This window comes from Apis mellifera, linkage group LG11, assembly GCF_003254395.2.
Source record: "Apis mellifera strain DH4 linkage group LG11, Amel_HAv3.1, whole genome shotgun sequence".
NCBI classification, from domain to species: domain Eukaryota; kingdom Metazoa; phylum Arthropoda; class Insecta; order Hymenoptera; family Apidae; genus Apis; species Apis mellifera.
In genome coordinates, this window is record NC_037648.1 from 6,811,225 (window position 1) to 6,834,419 (window position 23,195).

The window sequence follows — 23,195 nt, forward strand, 5'->3', positions numbered from 1 at the left end:
GTATTTTTTTTATATTAAAGTAATTAATTTATCCATTGTTATCAATGTTTTCTTAACCACTCCGTTAAATTGTCGAATATAATCATGGATAAGATATAAAATAGATATATCAATCAGTGCATTTTTTGGTTTTATAATTTAATTCTTAAATCTCATTATCATTTCAACTTTATTTTTAGTATTATCGATTCCTATATAAAATAAAAATAAAAAGAAGTAGTGAATATAGATTTTTCAAGTACTCAGAAAAGGAATAAAATGTAAATAAATAAATAAGATAATTAATTATAACAAAATATACATTTTTTATTCACAAATTTCAGCTTATATTTATATCTGAAATAAAATATAATAATACGATATCTAATTAATATCTAATTTAATAGAATTTTATATCTTATATAATCTTATAGAATCTTATATCTTATAGAAGATAATATTATATATTATACGTACTGAAATATCAATTACGCAAAAAAATCATGTTGATACATCTTCTATGATTTAAAATAATAAGTTCAGAAACTATATTCATTTTAATCAAAAAAATCAATATTTTATAAATAATTTATTTGATTTTTTCATAAATATTTCCATGCATTCATAGATTTTTTGGCTATATGAATATACATTAGATAAATTTATATAATGAGTTGAATTATTCATAAATTAAAAAGTTCGTTATTCTCATATTTTTTATTATAACAATGAAAATAATATTAATTTATGAGATTTTTATTATAAAGATGAATTTAAATATAATAGTATTAAAGTTAAATTTATTTTTATATATTGCTATTATACAATTATAAATATTATATTTATATTTATAATTTGCAATATAGATTATAAAATTGACAATTTATAATTTTTAATCAATAGATTAAATAAAACATTAATCATATATTGAGCGCATACATTTTCCAGAAGTGTAGATAAAAAAATAATAGGAAAAGAATGAAATAAAAGAGAAAGATAGACTAAATACGCTCTTATATTTATCTCTTTCTCTGTGATGAAAAAAAAAGACAGAAATATAATAAGAATATTATATATTGACTATTAATATTCTTAAATGCTAAAATTTTTTCAATTAATTATCTTTTTAAAAATATTCAAGATTAATTGATAATTAATCCTGATAATAAATACTAATAATCTACTCTATCTCTATTATTTTCTTATTATTTATTTTCTTTGTCTATATTTATTTCATCTAAAGCACTTTAAAAATGATATTAATTCTATAATTTTAATTCTAATCCTGAATTTTTATTCTGTTTCTATTTTTCTTCTATTTATTTTCCTTGTTTATATATTCGAGTCACATTAATAAATAAAAATCTCTGATATATGACGCAAGTGTAATTTTTAATATGAATAGATTAAACATTAAAATAAATTCTAAAAAAAATAATATACAATACTATAATAATAAATATAAACATATATGATAGCTCTAAAATTTTTTTTAATAAAAAAAAAATAATTATCATTTATTTTTATTAATTGATTTTTCTTTTTTTAATAAAATCGAATATTTTATTATCGAATAACTTAATTTTTAATACATATTGAAAGTAATGATTTATTATATTTTTGTTATATAAAATAGCAATAAAAATTTCTGAATCATAATAATAAAATAAATTGCGTGCAAATTTTTTACTAAGCAAAAATAATTATAATTAAAATTTTTTTGAAATATGTATTAGAAATTCTCTTTAAAAATTTTAATTATTCTTAAAATTAAAAATAAATATTTAAATATAAAATTATATATAACATATAAGATAATTCATAACAGATGAATTAGTATGTCTATACCTACTCTGTTACTTTAATATTCTATATTATAGAGAAAATATAAAAATGATTTGACTTTTTTTGATTAGTGATTTCATTTCATAAAATTAATATTTTCCGATTTTGATATGCAGAAGAAGAACAGAAATACGATATTTGTCGAATATATCTTGAAGAAAAAAAATAAATGAAAAATTAGAATGTAAAAACAATTTTTATTGCAAAATTAATTGATTCGTATTAAAACAAATAAGAGTATTAATTTAGAGAAAAAATCTTTTCTTTTTAAATATTTTTGTTTCGATTCTTTTTTTAAATATTAAGATATTTTTATAAAATCCAATTTGAAATTCTGCAATGGAATGCATAGCAAATGCAAATAAAAAATTATTATACATTTATATATGTATATTCAAATTAAAAATTCTTAATAATTCACATAAAAATATTATATAATATTAAATATTATATAATAATTTTCTATCTTTTTGATTAAGATAAGTATTGAAATATTGTTTTTTGTTTAAAAGCAAAAAGAAATTCTATTTTTTATTATATTACTCATATTGAATATTTAAATAATAAAGATATGTTTGCATTTGATACATACACTATTTATTTATAAGTTATCAAATCAATGAGTAAATATATAAAAATATAAAATCAAATTCACATGAAGTATAAAGGTGGATATTCATTTGTTCATATATCATATTAATGTACAATAAAATATGTAAATTGCAATAAAATAGATCAGTAAGCTATTATTATTATTAGTTATTTATTAATTTTTATAATAATCATATTAATAATAATATAATACATAATTGAATTTGTTGAACAGAAAATTTCATGTTTTATTATTCAGATTTATTTCTCTTATAGCCATATGTTTTGATGCGCATATACAATAATGAAAATCATATTAATCATATAATAAAATAATAGAAAATCCATTTTAAATAAATAGAAATTCACTTTAAAACATAAGTATTTAAAACATAAATATTATCCATATTTATCAAACAGCGCACCTAGTGGCTATATAAAGTATTATAAACTTCAAATTTTTCAATGTTTAAATTGTAACGACTTATATTCCATTGTTTTCAAAAAATAAGTGAATAATGCATACAACATAATTTATATAAGTTTTGATTGTTATAAAAATCAGTATAATCTCTAAATAATAATTTTAGTAATAATAATAATAATAATAATAATAATAGTAATAATAATAGTAATAATAATAATAATAATAACAACAAAAATGAATGATACACGAAGTGGAAAGAAGGAATTATGTCAACAAATACAAGTATTTGTTCGTATTAGGTAAGTGAGTTTCATTTTTATTTCAAGAAATGAATTATTAAAAATAAAAAGAAAAATAAAAATATAAATTATTTTAATAAATGATAATGATACTTATTAGATAATTATTATGATATATATAATAATTATGTAAAACTTAAATTTTTTTTACATATATATAAATTTAATTTATATTAATATATATTATGTTGTGTTATACAATAAAATATTAGTAGAATCTATAAATTACAAAATTTCATATGTTTAAAAATTATAAAGTTGACATTGAATCATTAATATTAATATATCATATGTATGATATATATTATTGATATAATATATATTTAATAGAATGTTTTTCATGTAAATTCATTTATTTTTTATAATAATTCTAATTTTTTTAATTATAATTTTTTTTAAAGGCCTATAAATAATTCTGAGAAAAATGATAAATGTACAAATATATTAGAAATTCCTAATGACAAAGAAGTAATAGTTCATGAACGTCCATATGATAAAATTTCTAAAAAATTTAAATTTAATAGTGTATTTGGACCTTCTGCAAAACAGGTATGTTTTGTATTTAATTTTACATATATAAATAAAATAGTTTATTATATATTTTTTTAAATAATAGATCAATGTATATAATGTTGTTGTTAATCCATTATTGGAACAAGTTTTGGCTGGATATAATTGTACAGTATTTGCATATGGTCAAACTGGTACAGGAAAAACATTCACAATGGAAGGAATTAATAAAGAACCAAGTTTATATTGGCACGATGTAAGATATTTTTTATTATAAAGTAAATTTATAAGATAAAAAATTAATATTAATAATTTCTTAAATATAATAAAATAATAATTTTAATGAAAAAATGAAAAAAATGAAAAAACATATTAATATATAATATTTTTAAAAATATTCAATGGTAAATTATATATGAATATTTTTAAATATATATTTTTGAATATAATAAAAAATAATAAAATTAAACTTATGATTAATATTATTAATTATTATGATTTCAAAATAGCTATTGTATTATTTTTTATTATTTTTAAAATATAATATATTCTATTATATTCTTATTCTATTTAACTTATTCTATTTAACAATTTTTATTTATATTTTATATAGTATCATTCAGTCTATTTATATATAAATACAATTTTTAAAATTACAAGATTTTGAATATTTGTATTTTTATCAAAGAGATCATTTTAAAAATTAAAAAACAAATAATGAAAAAAAAATTTATTAAGTACTATGAATTGCATTATTTTAAAATTTTTGAAAACTTAAAACATTGAAAAAAATTATTATAATATTTATAAAAAATAGGATATTTTGAAATAATTAATTATGTAAGTTTTAAAAATATAATATAATAAAATATAATATATTAGAATTTAAGATGTACAATAAAATTTATACATATATAAATAATATATAATATATGTAATAATATGTATTATATTATATATATAATATGTATAACAATATAATTATAGGATTCATCTGCTGGTATGATACCACGTTCTTTAAGTCACTTATTTGACAAATTGCAAGCATTGGAAACACAAGAATATACAGTTAGAGTTAGTTTTCTTGAACTCTATAATGAAGATATATTTGATCTTCTATCAAATAATCATGATGCATCTAAATTAAGGTAAATAATAAGTACTTTTAAATAAATATTATATATAAAATGATATTAATTATTTTATTAATTTTTATTATTTATCTAAATTTTAATAAACGAATATATTATATTTATATTTATAAATTTTAATAAATAAATCTAACATAATATCAATTAATTAGACTATATGAAGATGCATCAAAGAAAGGTGCAGTAATTGTACATGGATTAGAAGAAGTAACAATACACAATACAAGTGAAGTTTATAAAATTCTCAAGAATGGATCAGACAAAAGACAAACAGCTGCAACATTTATGAATACTCAATCTAGGTTATTATTTATTTATTGAAATTATTTTTTTAAGTATAAGAATATATTTATAAATTTATATCTATCTAAATATTAATAAAAAATATTTAATTAATTATTATTTCTGATCAGCAATATTTGAAAATAAATAAAATTATTCAATATTTAACATGTTGATAAATACTAGGAGATGCGAGGAAGAATAAAGAAAATTTGCTTTATGCTCAGAATATATTTTATATTGATAAATTAATTCATATATGTATTAATAATGTATATTCGTATATTTTTATATTGTCTGTATGTATATTTATATTTGTCTTATATTTTAAATTGTAAATATCATTTGAGAAACAATGCTTTTTAATTGATACATCATATTCAATTTGTTTTATTTAATTTTTCTCGTATCTTTTATATTTTATTTAAGATGATATATATATATGTATATATATATATATATATATATATATATGTATATGTATATGTATATGTATATGTATATTTAAGATCTTATAAATGCTATATTATATAATTTTATATTTTGAAGTAGTTTAATGGTTTTAACAAATGAAATTTTTGATTATAGTCGATCTCATACAATATTTTCAATTACTGTACATATGAAAGAAAGTACTATAGATGGTGAAGAAATCCTGAAAACAGGAAAACTAAATTTGGTCGATCTAGCGGGAAGTGAAAATGTAGGAAGATCTGGCTCTGTTGATAAAAGAGCAAGAGAAGCTGGTAATATTAATCAGTCTTTATTAACTCTTGGTAGAGTTATTACAGCTCTTGTTGAAAGAGCACCACATATACCTTATCGGTAATAAAAATAAATATTTTGTTTTTTTCATAAGATTGATAATTGTTTATTATTACGTTTTATATATTATATTATTCAGAGAATCTAAACTTACAAGATTATTACAAGAATCATTAGGTGGTCGTACAAAAACATCAATTATTGCAACTGTATCTCCTGCTAATATTAATCTTGAGGAAACATTATCAACTCTAGATTATGCACATCGTGCGAAAAATATTACTAATCGACCAGAAATAAATCAAAAACTTTCAAAACGAGAATTTTTGAAACAATATACAGAAGAAATAGAAAAATTGCGAAGAGATTTATTAGCTACACGTGAAAGAAATGGTGTTTATCTTGCAGATGATAATTTTAAAGAAATGCAAACATTAATTTCACAACAGAATAAGGAAATAGAAGAAAAAATTAATCATATAAAAGCACTTGAAAAAACTATGCAAGATAAACAGGTATTATATTTTTATTAATAAATGAAATTTTATTATTCATTTCATTGTATGACTACTATTTATAACTATAATTTTTAATGCATTATTTATTTTTTCTTTTTAGAAAATATTTAATGAACTTGAATCACAAAATATTGCTCAAATGAAAGAATTGGATGAAATTAAAACTAAATTAAATAATGCTACTGATGCTTTACAGTCAACATATAATCGATTAAAATTAACAATACAGGAACGAGATGAACAAAAATATTTAACAGAAAAATATATGAATACGGAGCAATCTTTATTAAATCAAGCTCAGACTTTAGTAAATGTTGTAGATACCGCAATAACAGATTCTTATAGATTACATGATAAAATTGAACGGAAAAGGTTTGAATATCATATTTATATTTTTTAAGATATAATTTTTTCATACACAATAGGATTTTTGTATCTATTTAAATAAATTTTATAATTTTTAATTCATTTGAAAAATTTGTTCAATATGATTCAAATATGTATAATCTATCTATAAGTCTAATCCTATAAATTTTATGCTAGTTGTTAAATTAATAACTAATTAAACTAATTATACTAAAACCAACTCAGATAATAAATAAAATATTATTATAAGTAAATATAAATATGTATACACATAATAGAGTTTGCTACTATTCGAAAATCTTGAAATTAATTTTATAAATAATCTTATTCTATTTCTAAAAATATAAAAAGATTTATCACAGAAAAAGTACTTTATATCTTATATCTACGTTATAATACATTTTTGATTGATTTTTAGCGAAATGGAACGAAAATTTGAAGTCCTTGGTGAAGGTTTAAAAAATAATGTTTCTGATTGTTTACAAAATATTAAAAAAGATATATTTTCATATGGTGAAAAATTGAAGGAACTTTTTACATCAATAAGAAATGATCTTGGTAATAAAATTTTTCATAGAAATTCATATTTTCTTTATTAATTTTTATTTTTATTTTTGTGTATGTGTTTTTATTTATAGAAACTTCTATTAAATATGAGAATATTGACACAGCAACAAATATTCCAAATCAATATGATACTAATAACTTAAAAAAAAATATAGATGAATCTGTAAGTAATGTATTACATCTATTTTTTTTATTTTTAATTATAAAAATTTATAAAAATTTATTATATATGTATCTTTTTATATCTATTTATATATTTTTTTCTTTTTTATTTTAGTATTCAAATTACCAAAATTGGATACAAAATGAAATGAAAAATGCGGCAAATACGCTTGAATCTGAGCATGAATTAATGAGTATAATTTCTCTAACATTGGCTCAAGACATTGACAAAATGATAGAAAATGAAATAGCTAAAAACTTACAAATTATAAGAAATAATATATCTGAAAAATTAAAACAAACTTCAATTTCTTTAAAAGAAATGATAGATTCAGTTTGTACAGAAGAATTAAAAAGTTATAATCATATAAACAAAAATATTAAAAATATTATAGAAAATATAGAAATACTTCGTAAAAAGCAAGAATTTAGTCAGAAGCAACAATCATTTATAAAAGTATAAAGAATATAATTTTACTATTATGTTATTTTGATTATTATATTATATTATATTATATGATAAATGGATAAATGAATATATTAATTTATATTAATTTTTAGATGCTGAAAAATGTATTTTCGCAATTCAACGAGTTAAATAAAAGTCAGGAAAAGTATTATTGTATTGCGATTAATAACTGTGATTATGTTAGTAAAATTTGTAATGAAATTGGTGATCAAGCAACAACTAATTCTAATATAAATACTAAAATGATGAATGATTTGATAGATCATATAGAAAATGATATAGAGAAAATTGAAAATAATATTATTGTTGAAACAAAAAAGGTAATATCATATTTATAATATATATAGTTATAATTTTTATTTTAATAAATTAAAAGTTGAATCTTTTTATTATTTTTAATATAAAATATATTAATAAATTCAATATTGTATTTTATTTTATTAAATAGAATGAAGAAATTGCAAATAGAATTACAACACAAGGAAAAGATTTAATAAATGAATTAAAATCAAATATAAATGAAAATTGTAATGTATTGAAACAATACAACAATATTATGGAATGCAATATTAAGGAAACACAACTGAAAATGGATATAGATAAGAATATAGCTTTTTCGTTAATTGATGTAAATTTATATAAAATTTTAAATTTGATTTAATGAAATATTAAATATTAACAAATAGAACGTTATATTTTTAGGATGCGTACAAGATAATTTCAGATGCAAATAAAAATCATGCAGAATTTGTGAGAGATAAAAGAATTAAAATTTCTGATATTTCTCAAGAGATATCTAAAAAATTAGAAAATCAAATAATGAATTCTTGTATAGAGAATAATAATTTTGTGGAACAATTACAAATAACAGATGATGAAATCAATAAATTTTTTGATAAAGATGTACAACGTGATATTTCAACAGGTCTATTATTATTTTATTATTATTATTATTTAAAAAAAATTAAATATATAATAAATTATTCTTTATTTTATAAATTTTATTTTTAGGATTAACACCTGCTAGAAAAAACTTTTCTTATCCTCGTCAATTTGTAGCAACATCACCACATGAAAAAATTCTTAAAAGATTTAGAGAAACTACAAAAATTTTTGAAACAACACAAGATGATGTAAGTAATGATTCATATATACAGAATAACAATATATTTATTATCTTACATTATATATATTTCTATTACATTTTTTATATGTTAAGTATACGCAAGAAGATATGTCTATGAATGATGAAACAATATTAAAACAAATTGCAAATTCAACTGCATTATCTGATGTGCAAATTGCAAATTCAACTGCATTATCTGATGTAACATTTGAATCTTCCGGAGCTGATAATACAACAATTAGTAAGCAAACTGCAGATTCAACTATATTATCTGATGTAACATTTGTATCTTCTGCAGCTAATGATATAACATTTACTGCATCTATTTTTAATAATGATGATTTATCAAAGCATACTAGCTCTTCTGATTCTATAGATTCTCATATTGAAAATGTTATACATAATATAACATAATGTTATATATTAAATATTTAATCTCATATTTAGTCTGAATGAACATTTAATGCAAAGGTACAAATTATTATATATTATTATAATTTTTATTTATTTTTTATTTTCATGAAATATACTTATAATGTGTATAATATATTGTTTATAATTTTCTTAATTTACAGAACAAAAAAAAGAAGAAAAATGACAATAATTTGTGATTAATGTGTGAATACAATGAATAATATATAGATTTTTGTAAAACTCATAAAATATCAAATTTATTCATTTTTTTTAAATAAAAATGAAATGAAAAAATGAACATATATATTAAGATTTTTAATTGTAATAGAATCAAAATTGATTATGTGTAATATCAAATCATTTAATTATAATCAAATATATTTCAATTATATTTCACATTATCAAATATATTTCAGAATATAAGATAATATATTTGAAATATAATTGATTATTAAAATTATTTTATTAATATAAAAATAAAAAGAGAAAAGAAGTCATTTTTTTATCATATTTATAAAGATTATAATATAATAATAATATTCATTTAACAATTCGTAATTTAAATTTAAATTTGAATTCTTATGAATTTAACATTTGAAAATTCAATTGAAGCAAAAAAAAAAAAAAAAAAAAAAATCGATTACAAATCATAAAAGAATTAGTATTAAGTTTTAATTTAAAAAATTTATTTTATTTGATATGAGATAAGTTTTTTTGAAATTTCTCTAATTTTTGAAGTCCTATTTCAAAAATTGATAATAGATGCTAGAAAACAGATACTATTGTAATTTTCATTAAACTTCGTGATGGTTGTCACTTCCGATACAAATAAATGAATAAATATTTATTATAATATTGTAATATAAAAATTTATAAATTAGATTATAATGATTAATAGTTATATCAAAAGTTACGATAAAGTACGATAATTTTAATAAATTTATTTAATAAAATAAATTTTAATAAATTTTTAAAATTTTGCGCAATCGATACTTTCAATATTTTCAATCTCCAAATTTCATGATATATTTCTCTTACACTTTGTAGTGATATATTCGTAGTCAACTCTATCCTATATTTTATCTATGGTTTTATTCTGGATTCTGATGAATCTGATGAAGATTATCTGACTATCTGATTATTTGTGATAGTTCAAGAGTAGAAAAGATTTGAATAACATTTTGAGTAATGGTTCATTATTTACCAACATATGTAAAATTAAATAAATTATATATATACATATATATATAAATTGATGAAAAAATAAAGGAATTTATAAAATGTCTGGTGAAATCGATATTTTTGATGATAATGAATCGCAATTACCACAAGATCTTGGAGATGACGTTGTTCAAGAAGTTTTGAAAACTGGTACAGATTTACGTCAATATTCTAGGCAGATTGAAAAAGAATTAAAGGAAGTTGAAAATAAATCTATTCAAGATTATATAAAAGAAAGTGAAAATATAGCGAGTTTACATAATCAAATTGCTGCATGTGATAATATTTTAGAGGTTAGATTTTAATAATATAATGAATATAGAATATAAATATCTATAATTTACAATTGAATTTTATTTTGAAAAATAATAATATATAATTAGAAATATATTTAATAAATTTGTTGTTTTATTAAATTTGATTACAATTTGTTGAATTTTGCATTTTGAAGATACAATTTGATATATTTTTTTTCCAGAAAATGGAATCTATGTTGATGAGTTTTCAATCAGATTTAGGAAGTATTAGTTCAGAAATACTTTATTTACAACGTAAATCTGTAGCAATGAGTCAACAATTGTCTAATAGACAAATAATTAGAGGACCTCTCAGTCAGTTTATTGAAGATATGACAGTGTCAGAAGCTCTTATTGCGTAAGCATTAATAACTGAAAAATAATTTTTTATAAAAAATTTAATATTCCTAAATATATAGAATTTATTATAATATAATAAAATTTATAACAATTTATAATATATGCAGGGGAATTATGGACTCTCCAGTAACTGAAAAAGAATTTTTAACACAACTGCAAACATTAAATCATAAAATAAATTTTGTAAAGGAACAAAGTTTTAAAGAAGCAAAATCATGTTTAGATGTAAAAGATATATTAGAAAAACTAAAAGTGAAAGCATTAGCAAAAATTAGAACATATCTTTTAGAACAAATTTATAAATTTAGAAAACCAATGACAAATTATCAAGTGCCACAAAATAACATGTTAAAGTATAAATTTTTTTTTGAATTTATTTTAGCAAATGAAAGAAATGTAGCAGAAGAAATTTGTGGAGAATATATTAGCACAATGAGTAAAATATATTATTCATATTTTAAGTCATATTCTTCAAGACTAATGAAATTGCAGGTTAGTAAAATATAATGATAAAAAATTTAAAATATGATTACAGGAACAATATTTATTAAATTGTATAGTTTGAAGAAGGAGCTACTAAAGATGATCTCATGGGAGTTGAAGATACTGCTGGGAGAAGTATTTTTCATAAAACCATATTAAAACATAGAGGTACGGTATTTTCTATAGGTAACAGAGGAGATGTATTAACTTCTCAATTGGAAGCACCCATTATAGTACCTCATACTGCATTTAAAATAAGGGTAAATATAAAAATTTTTAAAATATATTTTTTATTTTTAAAATAAAATTATAGATATAAATGTATATATAAATGTAAATTCAATCATTTTTTAAAATTATTTTTATTTTATAATTATTTTATTAACATATTATATATATATTATACATATTAAATATATTATATATGTCAATTTGATTGATTTTTATTTATAGTATCATTATGAAGCCTTATTTAGAAGTGAACAATATGCTCTTGTAGATAATGCTTGTAGAGAGTATTTATTTTTAACTGAATTCTTCAAAGTACGTGGTATGCAAGCAATGGATATTTTCAATCAGGTAAATTGAAATAATATTTTTCTCTGTTATATTAATGAGAATGAATACATAAGATTATATATTTTTAATTAAAAAGGTAATGGGAAAAACATTAAATCTAATGGTGAAAAATTTACAATCTTTTGTGGAAGATTGCTATGATACTATTGCTTTATTCCTTTGCTTACATTTAGTAATGCGATATCGATTGACTTGCCATAAAAGAGCAGTACCTGCTTTAGATAAATATTGGGATAATATGACATCAGTAATTTGGCCTAGGTATAAATAAATACATATTTAAATTAATATAATTATGTATAGTATAATTTTTAAATGAAAATTTAAATATATCGTTTTTGAATTTTTAGATTTGAATATGTTTTTCAATTGAATATTCAAAGTATAAAACATTGTGATCCATTAAAACTTACTCAAGAAACAGGACCACATTATGTAAGTTTATAATAATATTAAAATTATAATTATAATATTAAAATTATAAATTTATAATTTAAATCTTCAGAAAGGAGTTTATTTATAACGCTTATATTTATTATTTACATTTATTATTTATTTATAGATTACTAGAAGATATGCGGAATTTAGTGCTGCAATGGTTAGTGTAGTTGAAGGATTTCCTTGTGAAGGAGCCACACAATTATTAGCCGAGTTAAGAGAAGCTGTACAATGTTTTTTATTAAGAATGGCTGCTACATTTTCTAGTAGAATTCAACAATTAGTTTTCCTCATCAATAATTATGATTTAGTTCTTGGTGTATTAATGGTAAATATATATATTAAATTAAAAATAAATCAACTTTATTATAATTATAATTATAATTATTATATTATTAATAATATATTAACAATTATATTCTTAATTGTATATTCTTAATTTCTCAATTATATTAACTTACAATTATACTCTTTATTTTTAGGAAAGAACACGAGATAATTCAAAAGAAGCAGAAAGTTTTCGTGATCAATTAAATGCACGATCTTCAGAATATGTAGAAGAAATTTTAAGTCCACATTTTGGAGGTATAATACAGTTTGTCAAAGAATCTGAAGCTATGATTGAGAAGGGTCAAACTGATGAATCGAAAAGACAAGAGGGGAAAGCATTAGCTCTTGTGCAATCTTTTACGAATAATTGGAAACGAGCATTAGAAGAAATTAATCATGAAGTATTGAAATCTTTTCCTAGTTTAGTACTTGGTACAGCACTTGTACAACGTGCAATGACACAGCTAGTACAATATTATCATAGGTTTCATAAAATTTTACCACCAAATGCTCGAACACAATTAACAAACTTTCATCATATAATGGTAGAAATGAAAAAATATAAAGCAAATTATTAAAAAAAAAAGAATTTTATTTCTATTTAAATTATATTAAAAATAAAATAGACAGAATTATAAATATGTAAGTTTAATTTACTATTAAATTTTATTACTTTAGTAATGTAAATATTATATTTATACATATATGTATATATATTTATAAATGTGGAAATGTTTTATATAAATACGTCTTATTTATGAATTATTTTTATAAGTATTAAAAATATATTACGTTTGATGATTACAATTGAAAAAAATTTATATAAATTATTATATTACTATCATTAATTATATCATTAATTATATCATTAATTATTATATTACTATCATTATATTCAATATCATTCAATATCATCACTAATATTGAAGTTAACATTAAAATTATGTAAAAATATTAATATGCAAAAAGCAAAATTTAAAAAATTTGTTATAAATTTATTAATATTGTAAAACGTAATAATATTTTATTATTTTATTTTTTTACCTGTGATTAATTAATGAAATAATAAAAATAAGATTAGAACACATAAATTATGAAAAACATACTGTACATTTATTTATAAAATAATACATACTATCATAATACTAATCATAATTTATTATCTTTCTATACAATTAAGTAATTAATTTTCACATTTATATGATTCATGAGTGAGACTGTAACTCAGGTAGCACGAGACAATCAACACATCTATATTACATAAGTTTTCCTATTTATATATATTTTAAAAAATTATTAAATTTATGTAATTTTGCAATATTTATGGCAAATCGTGTTGATTTATCCTCATTATTAACTTATATAACAATTATAAATTTTTTTTTTTCGAAATTATACGATTATTTCAATTGCATATAAATAGTTTCAATTATTTTTAAGTTCTTTGAAAAAAAAAAAAGAATATTTTAAATATTTCAAAATAATTCTTAAACAATCTCAAACTTTCATTTATCATAATATTTAATAAAATTTTTTATTTACAAAATTTAATTTAAATTTAATATATAAGATATTATAATTCTTTTTTTTTTTTTATTATTATTATTTTAATGTATTTGAAAATTATAAAAAGATTTTTCCAAAATAAAAAATTTTTTCTATACTATATTTATATAAATCTATAATAAGATAAATTATTAAAAATATAACTATCACATGATAAATTTCTGTAATTTCTAGTATTAATAAAATTGATAAATTGATAATATTAAATGAATCTTCAATTTCAGAATCAATTTATATCGTAAATTGTATAAAATAATTGTTTATTTTCAGATGGGAATGGAAGTTATATAAATTTTTATCTCAGAAACTATTCAGATTGAATTTATCCTTTCTTTGGAATGAATCTCTGAATTATAAATGAGATTTATTTTTCTTATATTTTGATCATATGTTTATATTAAGATAATTCAAATGTTAGATGAATTGTTAGTAATCATTAGAATTTATCGCATTAATCTTAAATTATTAAGAATTGAAGGTTTGTATATATCTAATAAGTAACGAAAAGATTAATGACATACATATGTATGTATTTCATAATAAGTTTAATTCTTTGTGACTTACTATAATAATCTCTAAGAATTACAAAATTTTCTTTTTTTTTTATAGAATTTCATCTTATTTATCAATATTATTTATTTCTAAAAATAAAACATTTATATTAGACTTAGTATTTTTTTATTAAATTAAATTCAAATTTAAATACTATCTCACATGAGATCTTACTATTTTTTTTAGTAAATCACAAAGAAATAATAATTGCTTAATTACTATTGCTATTATTGCTAACTTAAAATAAGAATGTATAAATAATTTTCATATTTTGTTATTGAAATATGCATTTTTGTGTAGAGACGCATAATTTTTCAAAGTAAATTTAATTGTTGTTGCATAATTATAATATATTGTCAATTGCGTGTAAAACTCCATTTGTTGCTGGTATATTATGCGTTATTACAAGTGCTTCGTTTATTCGTACTCGACCTGAAACAATATAGGAAATAATTTAATGTTTTTTTATATTACAAAATTTCTTTCTTGAAATAATGGTATATATTAAAAGAATTAATTTAAAAATAATTAAAGATTTAAACAAAATTCAAACAAAAATAATATAAAAATGATATCAAAATTTTAAATTTAATTGTAATTGCAAATAAAACGAATTAATTGTAATAAAAAAATTTCTATGATTTCAGAAACAAAAATGACAAAAAGAATTAAATTAAAAAAAAATACTTTTTTTATTTTTAATATTTGTAAAAAAATTCCTATATTGATAAAATTTTTATTCTATATATTATATATTTCTGAATTATTTTATAAATACATACAATGTAATTTATTTAAAAATAAATATTTGTAAATGTTAAAAATAAAAAGAACTATTTCAAATGATAAAATCAGATAAAATAACTCAGTTATAAAATATTATATTCTTAGAATTTTATGGCATCAAAAAAAATGTTAAACTACAAAGATGGAAGATATATTAATAATATATATGTATGAAAATATAAATATTATGTTATATACAAATAAGAAAAATTTATTATGTTTAATTTATTAGTGTTTATTTATATACTTAAGAAATTTTCAATTTGATTTTTTCGAAAATTGGTTTTCGAATGATTTGAACTCGCATTACTATTGACAAAAAAAATATTAATCGATTTACCAATAATGAAAATGATTGATTATAATCATATTCTGTATTTTAGCTTAGAAAATTTGAAATTCAATATTTTTTTACTTACCACCATTTTTGTGAATATGGAGAGGCGATTGCGGACGAAGAGTATCTTTTTGCAAATAATACCTCATTCCAGCTGTATATAAAGTCGATGGAATTATATGTCTCGAAATGATTGTTTTTGCAGCATCTGGTCCATCTTCTTCTGTCCAAACTGATGTTCCGTCTTTCGAAGCTGATTCGAAAGCGGAATCCGTTGGAGCGAAAATGGTGAAAGTTTTAGATCCTACAAAGATTATTTTCTTATTAATAACAATTACTCTTTAATTACTTTACTTATCTTTAATTATTTTAATTATTATTTTAATTATTTGATTATTATATAACTTTATATGGCATATTATTAATTTGATGTATTTGTTCAATTCTTTAGATTTGATTTAATTATTACATAAAATATAAAATGTGCTATAATGATTACAAAATTATTATTAATTGATTACAAAATTTTATTCATTATAAATAATATTTATTTATTGTTATATATTTAAAAATATATGTATAAATAAATATTTAAAAATAACATATGAGACGATACTGCAACTAATTGCCAACTTATAGATTTAAAGAAATAGAAAATTAAAGAGACGAAAATTTAAATAAAATTAAATAAAATTAAATTATTTCGAATGATACTTTATTAGGATACATAATATAATATATGCTTAATTCAGAACTGAAAATTTTTCAAAGATTTTAACTTTATAAAACTAAGTAGTTTCTATATATTTAATTACTTAAATTTAAATAATTTTTTATACTGTAAATAAAAAGTAACAAACTGCATTGAATTAATTATAATTTAATTTTTATTTGATTAATATTTTTTATTATATAAAATCTATAATTAAGTTTATTAAAAATATATTAATTTAATTTAAAAATTAATATTTGCATTTGTGTTAAATTTTACTTTATTGAAAATTTTATTAAAATTTCATTAAATCGAATAAATTTAAAAATTTTATTACATTTAATTAAATAAATTTAATACAATTTTTAAACTTATTCAATCATTAATAATATAATTTATTTCTTCCGTATTTTTTTCGTTTTTACTTTCGTTTTTACTTCAAATAGAATATAACAAATAAAAAATTAAATTGCATAATTGTTATATAATAATATAAATAACTATAACTATAACTATATAATACAATATATTTATATATATTTATATATATTTATATATCTATATAAATATCTTTTTTTTGAAAAGTTCAGATTTAAAAAAGTAAAAAATTTTTTGCAAATTTTAATTTGGATTTAACATTTTTACCTGATAAAGTATCTTGAAGACCTGATATGTAAAGCAGTTTTAAGAAAGTAGTGAATCTTCTTTCACGATCAGCCTGTAACGTTTGTACCAAATCGCCAACCGGAAGTGGGAACATTACCCTATCTACGGCGTGAGCGATGCCTTGAGGTATTTCTATATCTCGTTTATTTGACGCCACTTTTGCACCATTTATTGTTGTTACCTGCTTGTAAAAATGAAATGAATAAAAGTAAAGACAATATTGTTTTATTCTTAGATCAAAATTAATTAAATTAAATTTATATGTTTTTTCTTTTTTTATTAAAAATGGATAAAAATTAAATAGAAATAGAAATTGAAATAAAAATAGAAATTGATAAATGATTAGTTTATTTGAAATTTTATTTTTAAAATATTAAAAATTAATTTTTAATATTAGGAATTAAAATATAAAATTAAATCAACTTTTTGAAAAAACTTATATTTTCAAAATTACAATAAAAGAATTCTTTTTCTTAATTTGTGATTAGTTCTTTTAATATACCAAGAATTTTTAAAAATATATCTTTTTTTGATAATTACCGGAAATATATTGTTTATGATCTTTTTATAAATATTATTATTACATTTCGGTTAATAAGAACAGAAAAAAAATTAATTAAAATATTTCATGAAAAAAAATATTTGAAGAAAATTTATGCAATTAAAAATCACGATTACTAATATTTCCATTACGTTTGAGGATCAAATAAAAATATTATAATCAATATAATAATAAAAATGTTCTTTAAGAATTTTTTTACTAAAGAAATCATTTTTTCTTATGTTTCTTTAATTATAAGAATGTTTCTCTCTTTCTTTAATTATAAGAATTAAGAAAAAAACAGAAAAAATCATTTATTCTTAAGTATCTAAACTATCATTATTTTTAAGTAAATACTTATTTCATATATTATTAATGAATATATAAAATGTTTTCATCGTTTTCTAGAAGATCGATAAACTAGATCAACGTGAAATGATCGATCGAAGAAAATAATAATGCAGATTATAACTCTTTAATATACGAGGATAAATAGAAATAAATCATTATAAGGTTACATAACTTGAAATTGGAACGATAACATAACTTAGAATTATATACAAACTTTCTTAAAAATAGGAGATATGTAAGTACCTTTATATCATTCCATTCGTGATCATGCATTGCATATTCGTTCACTCTTAATTGCGTTCCAGCCAAGCTAACGCCAGTCATTTCATCTTGCAAGGAATCAATTCTAAAAGCTCCTGGTATCACGTGGTGTAATAGAAGCTGCAATTTAATCATATAAATTATATCAATATAATTTAATTGCTTAACATGAAAAAATAATACGAAAAATAATATAGGATAAAGTATTTTTTTATTATTCGTAATTTTTAATAATAAACAAAAATTGCTTTAAATAATTATTTATAAATTATTATTTTTATAAATTTTTGATTTTATGATTTTATAAATTTTTATTGCATTCAGCAATATAATTTTTATTTTCAGTAAATAATATTTTTAAATTATAATTATAAAAATAATTTTGGATGAATAAATTTGGATTAAATATGAGATAAAATATATGATAAATTAAAAAAAATTATCAATTTCACAAATATATTTAATTTGTTCATTCATATTATATTATTTTTTACATATTTATTCAATTTAAAATGAATTTATAATATAAAAAAAAGAATTGATAAGATATGATATCTTAAATAATAATTATTGTTAAATCTATATTTATAATTATATGCATAAAATCAAACTATGAAATTGAAATTTTAAATTAATATAGATTATTAATATGCATTAATAAAATGCATCTTAAGAATTCAATAGCAATTTTTGTTGTATTATAAAGCAATAAATATAACATACTCCACTAAGAAGTCGTGGGTTATCTCGGAATTTTTGTTCTGCTTTTTCTGGACCACCAAGTTGTACTAAAAGCGTTCTGAAAGCTTTATCCGTCGGAACAAATATTGTGTATGGACCTATAATGTTACAACATAATTAATTTTTTGTTTTATAAGATTTCACATTTTTATTTAATGCAAATTTTTGTGTAATAATTTATGCATGAGAGATTCGAATTATTTTATTATTAGATAAATTCATTTTAATGAGGAAAAATTATATTTCGCGACATTTCAAGATTATTTTAATTTCTTTTAGGTATAATGATTTGAATCTCTCAATTTTTCACAATTTTATAACTTATATTGTTAAGATAACAAAAATAAATAAATTCGAATATAAGAATGCAATGAATAGAGACTAAAACCAATTACAATAAAATCACATAATCCCAATCATATTTTCAATATTCGAATATTATTCGGCAATTATTACAATTCTTATCATATTTATATTATTTATATTTTTTTATTTTTTAATAAATTATATTATTATATTATTTATGATCATTTTTTATTTTATTTTTTTTTGTTTTTATTGTATTACAAATATAATTCAATAATCTAATATATATTTGATTATCTAATACTATCAAAATTCCTATATTAAAAAATTTGTATAATTTTAACGTCAATTGAATGATATTCTTGTAAAGTGTCATGAGAGTAAACGCATCTCAATCACAAGAATAATTATCATCCGGTTGTGTAATTCTCGCCCGACGGAGACATCGTTATGCTTCTTTGACTTTTAATTGACGGAAATATACGATTTTTCCGTTTGGTTTAACGAGCCAATAATTGAATCTGATTGCATGATCTCTGATTGCATTGGACTATTACTTATTTTCACAATCATTTTTAATTGCTTTGAAAGTGATTCGTTCGAGTGTTTAGTTTTAGTTATTAATTACATCCATGTAATTTAATATCCTTACTATCAATGTTAAGAAAATGAAAACATTAACGTTTTTTGTTGATAAGAAATCCTATTAATAATTGAAATAATTTAATTTAAATATATTTTTAATTTAATATTTAAATTAAATTATTATTTAATAAAGAAAAGAGTTTAGAATAATAAAAAAATTATAAAATATAACTTATTATGGCACTCTAGAGTTTTTTTTATATTGAAATAAAAAAATGGACATCGTTATTGAATAAAAAAAATCACATTTTAAAACATAAATTTTTCTGAATCATATTTTCAAATAATAAATTTTAATCAATTATTACTGAACTTATTAAATTGACAAATTGACATTGATAAAAGATATATAAACATTTAAACAAAATAAGCTATATAGATCAATTAATGTAATATCGTAAGATATAATTAAGCTAGCTTTTGTAACTTAAATATTCGTATAACGTGAAAACATGAGTCATCATTGTTCTTGCGATGAGACAATAATGTCGAAATATTCGAGCAATCCATGAGAATATTTTTCTAATGAATATTGCATGACTAATTAGATATTGGAAAGGAGAAAAATAAAACTTTGTCATAATAAGTAATCGTATTAAATTATGATTATATATTTGAATATGTTTTCTGAATAATTAATATTATAATATATGAAAATGTAAGAATACATGTATATCTGTCATACATAAATTATGATTCACAAGTCTTACATTTCGAGATCTTTTATCGTAGTCCTATTCTTAATAATCCTATTTCTTAACATATTTAAGATAGCAAAAAAGTCGAAATTCCCTATGAATTGATTTTCGATAAATATGAAAAAAAGTTACAAAGCGGCGAAAAATATAATGAAATTCAGAAAGATTAATATATTAATAATATTAATTAAACTAAACACAAAAGAAAAGCCGCATATGTGAAAAAGTCTTTCTTTTTTTACATTTCATAACACGATTGTATGCATCATAAAATTGGAAATATTTATTATATATATGTTGAATTATCGAATAATATAAATTTAAAAATTCTAAAATAAAGTTAAAAAAAGCAAAGTAGATTTAAAAAATATTATCTAATTTTGTAGATACTCACCAGTTTCGTTCAACACATTATCTAGACCCGATTGCCTCAGATACTTAGCCATTGCGAACAATCCTTCTCTTCTCAACAATGTGGTCAAACTTTCCTGTATTTGATTTCTCGTGGTAAGCGATTCGATGGTCGGCATGATAGTAGATCTTTCGAAAGTGTCCTGATAAATGATATTTTCGTTGTGTAAGGTGGTCAATGGCCTTGCAGTAGTCTGAATTGTTTTTAAACTCGGTAAAGTTTCACTAGATGGTGAAGTAAAGTGAATGTAAGAATTGGTCGAATGATGTGAGAAAGTCGTCGGCACTGATGCAGGTGTTGTCGTAATAATTTCATTGACAGGAACCATGGTTGGGATGAAATGACTCCTTGTTATTGTTGGATATTTCGCCGTGACTCGATTATCCTGATCTAAAGAGCTTAATTTAGGAGTAGTGTTGGTATTCTTGAGAGAATTGAATACGTGACTTGTAACACTCGATGCTGAAGATAAATATTTGTCGGTCGTCGATACGGAATTTGGAGAGATTGTCACATGAGGAAAATGCTCAGTTGGTTTGCTATAAAAGAATATCATTTTGATTAATATCAATTGATAATATTTTTAGGTTATGTAGGATATGTAATGTTACAGTATATGATATGTTAAAAAAGATATTATTATAATATCTATATATATAATCAATAATATACATACAATTTAACATAACTGATGATAATTTTAAATTATTTAATAGTTTAAATTATAATTGTTATAAAATATTTAGAAATATGCATTGTTTCAGTTCCTTAAATAACATGTATATTTCTTAATAAATTAATTTTCAAATACAGGAAATAAATAAATATATTTCATTACGTATATTTTATATAATGCGAGTTCTTTTTGGTAATTTAGTAGTAATTTAATTGATTTGTAAACTGAAAATTTAAGCAATATAAATTCTTGTATTACATATATAATAAATTTTCAGAGAATGTGATTTAATTGACTGACTGATTGATTTCTGAAGCATTCATATTTTTCGTGATATATTACACAATTGTATATATTACAAGCATCTAATGAAGAAATTTTATGAAAAGCTATTTAATACTTCCAATCTATGAATCGATTACATATAAAAACCAGTAATTTATTAATTTTTTAAATGATATATATATATATATATATGTATATTATTTTATGAAATTATAAAATTAATATATTATACTTATTATATAATATATTATACATATATTATACATATTTTTATTATTTATATATTATAATATATTATACATATTATATATAGTATATATACTTATATATACTTATATATAGTATAATATACTTATAAATTTTATTTTTATAAAAAAAGATTAAAAACTATTATATCATAAACTATTTGTATAAATAGTAATTTATATAATTTATATATATATATATATATAATAATTATATAATTTATATAATTTATATAT

At 19.1% G+C, this 23,195-nt stretch overlaps 3 protein-coding genes across 4 annotated transcripts in view; 2 read left to right on the forward strand and 1 right to left on the reverse strand.

Annotated features, from left to right (window-relative positions):
* Positions 1–2,875: 2,875 nt before the first annotated feature.
* LOC100577649 (kinesin-like protein Klp61F) lies at positions 2,876–9,758 on the forward strand. 2 transcript variants are annotated; one of them, XM_026443826.1, is made up of 17 exons: positions 2,876–3,141; positions 3,543–3,690; positions 3,758–3,907; positions 4,639–4,799; positions 4,955–5,104; positions 5,673–5,909; positions 5,989–6,364; positions 6,468–6,739; positions 7,152–7,291; positions 7,372–7,463; positions 7,578–7,919; positions 8,024–8,251; positions 8,380–8,559; positions 8,634–8,856; positions 8,943–9,064; positions 9,151–9,298; positions 9,633–9,758. In XM_026443826.1, exons 1-17 carry the CDS (start codon positions 3,077–3,079, stop codon positions 9,653–9,655), a joined length of 3,057 nt encoding a protein of 1,018 aa, XP_026299611.1. In that variant the 5' UTR covers positions 2,876–3,076; the 3' UTR covers positions 9,656–9,758. The 2 variants fall into 2 exon arrangements, with proteins under 2 accessions (XP_026299611.1, XP_026299610.1); XM_026443825.1 differs by lacking the exon at positions 9,633–9,758 and having other exon boundaries at positions 9,151–9,528.
* A 799-nt stretch (positions 9,759–10,557) lies between these two features.
* LOC412346 (vacuolar protein sorting-associated protein 52 homolog) lies at positions 10,558–13,819 on the forward strand. Its single transcript, XM_395807.7, has 9 exons — positions 10,558–10,985; positions 11,171–11,346; positions 11,456–11,840; positions 11,909–12,091; positions 12,285–12,410; positions 12,487–12,671; positions 12,761–12,845; positions 12,973–13,176; positions 13,331–13,819. The coding sequence occupies exons 1-9, from the start codon at positions 10,752–10,754 to the stop codon at positions 13,754–13,756; spliced, it is 2,004 nt and encodes a 667-aa protein (XP_395807.2). The 5' UTR covers positions 10,558–10,751; the 3' UTR covers positions 13,757–13,819.
* A 1,207-nt stretch (positions 13,820–15,026) lies between these two features.
* Positions 15,027–23,195, reverse strand: part of LOC412222 — a 36,187-nt gene continuing 28,018 nt past the window's right edge. Inside the window, exons 3-8 of the mRNA XM_026443777.1 lie at positions 21,735–22,291; positions 19,674–19,789; positions 18,933–19,070; positions 17,777–17,978; positions 16,502–16,723; positions 15,027–15,728 (exon numbers count right to left, since the gene is read on the reverse strand). Coding sequence (XP_026299562.1) covers positions 15,640–15,728; positions 16,502–16,723; positions 17,777–17,978; positions 18,933–19,070; positions 19,674–19,789; positions 21,735–22,291 — 1,324 coding nt within the window. The 3' untranslated portion in view covers positions 15,027–15,639. The remainder of the gene's footprint in view (positions 15,729–16,501; positions 16,724–17,776; positions 17,979–18,932; positions 19,071–19,673; positions 19,790–21,734; positions 22,292–23,195) is intronic.

What these genes read in the sequence shown, in the direction of transcription:
- LOC412346 (XM_395807.7), top strand. Translation starts at nt 10,752, where the DNA reads ATGTCTGGTGAAATCGATATTTTTGATGATAATGAATCGCAATTACCA. An exon ending in ACATCAGTAATTTGGCCTAG is followed by an intron (nt 12,672 to 12,760) that starts GTATAAATAAAT and finishes TTGAATTTTTAG; the next exon opens with ATTTGAATATGTTTTTCAAT. An exon ending in TAGTTCTTGGTGTATTAATG is followed by an intron (nt 13,177 to 13,330) that starts GTAAATATATAT and finishes CTTTATTTTTAG; the next exon opens with GAAAGAACACGAGATAATTC.
- LOC100577649 (XM_026443825.1), top strand. Translation starts at nt 3,077, where the DNA reads ATGAATGATACACGAAGTGGAAAGAAGGAATTATGTCAACAAATACAA. An exon ending in GATAAAATTGAACGGAAAAG is followed by an intron (nt 6,740 to 7,151) that starts GTTTGAATATCA and finishes ATTGATTTTTAG; the next exon opens with CGAAATGGAACGAAAATTTG. An exon ending in TAGCTTTTTCGTTAATTGAT is followed by an intron (nt 8,560 to 8,633) that starts GTAAATTTATAT and finishes TTATATTTTTAG; the next exon opens with GATGCGTACAAGATAATTTC.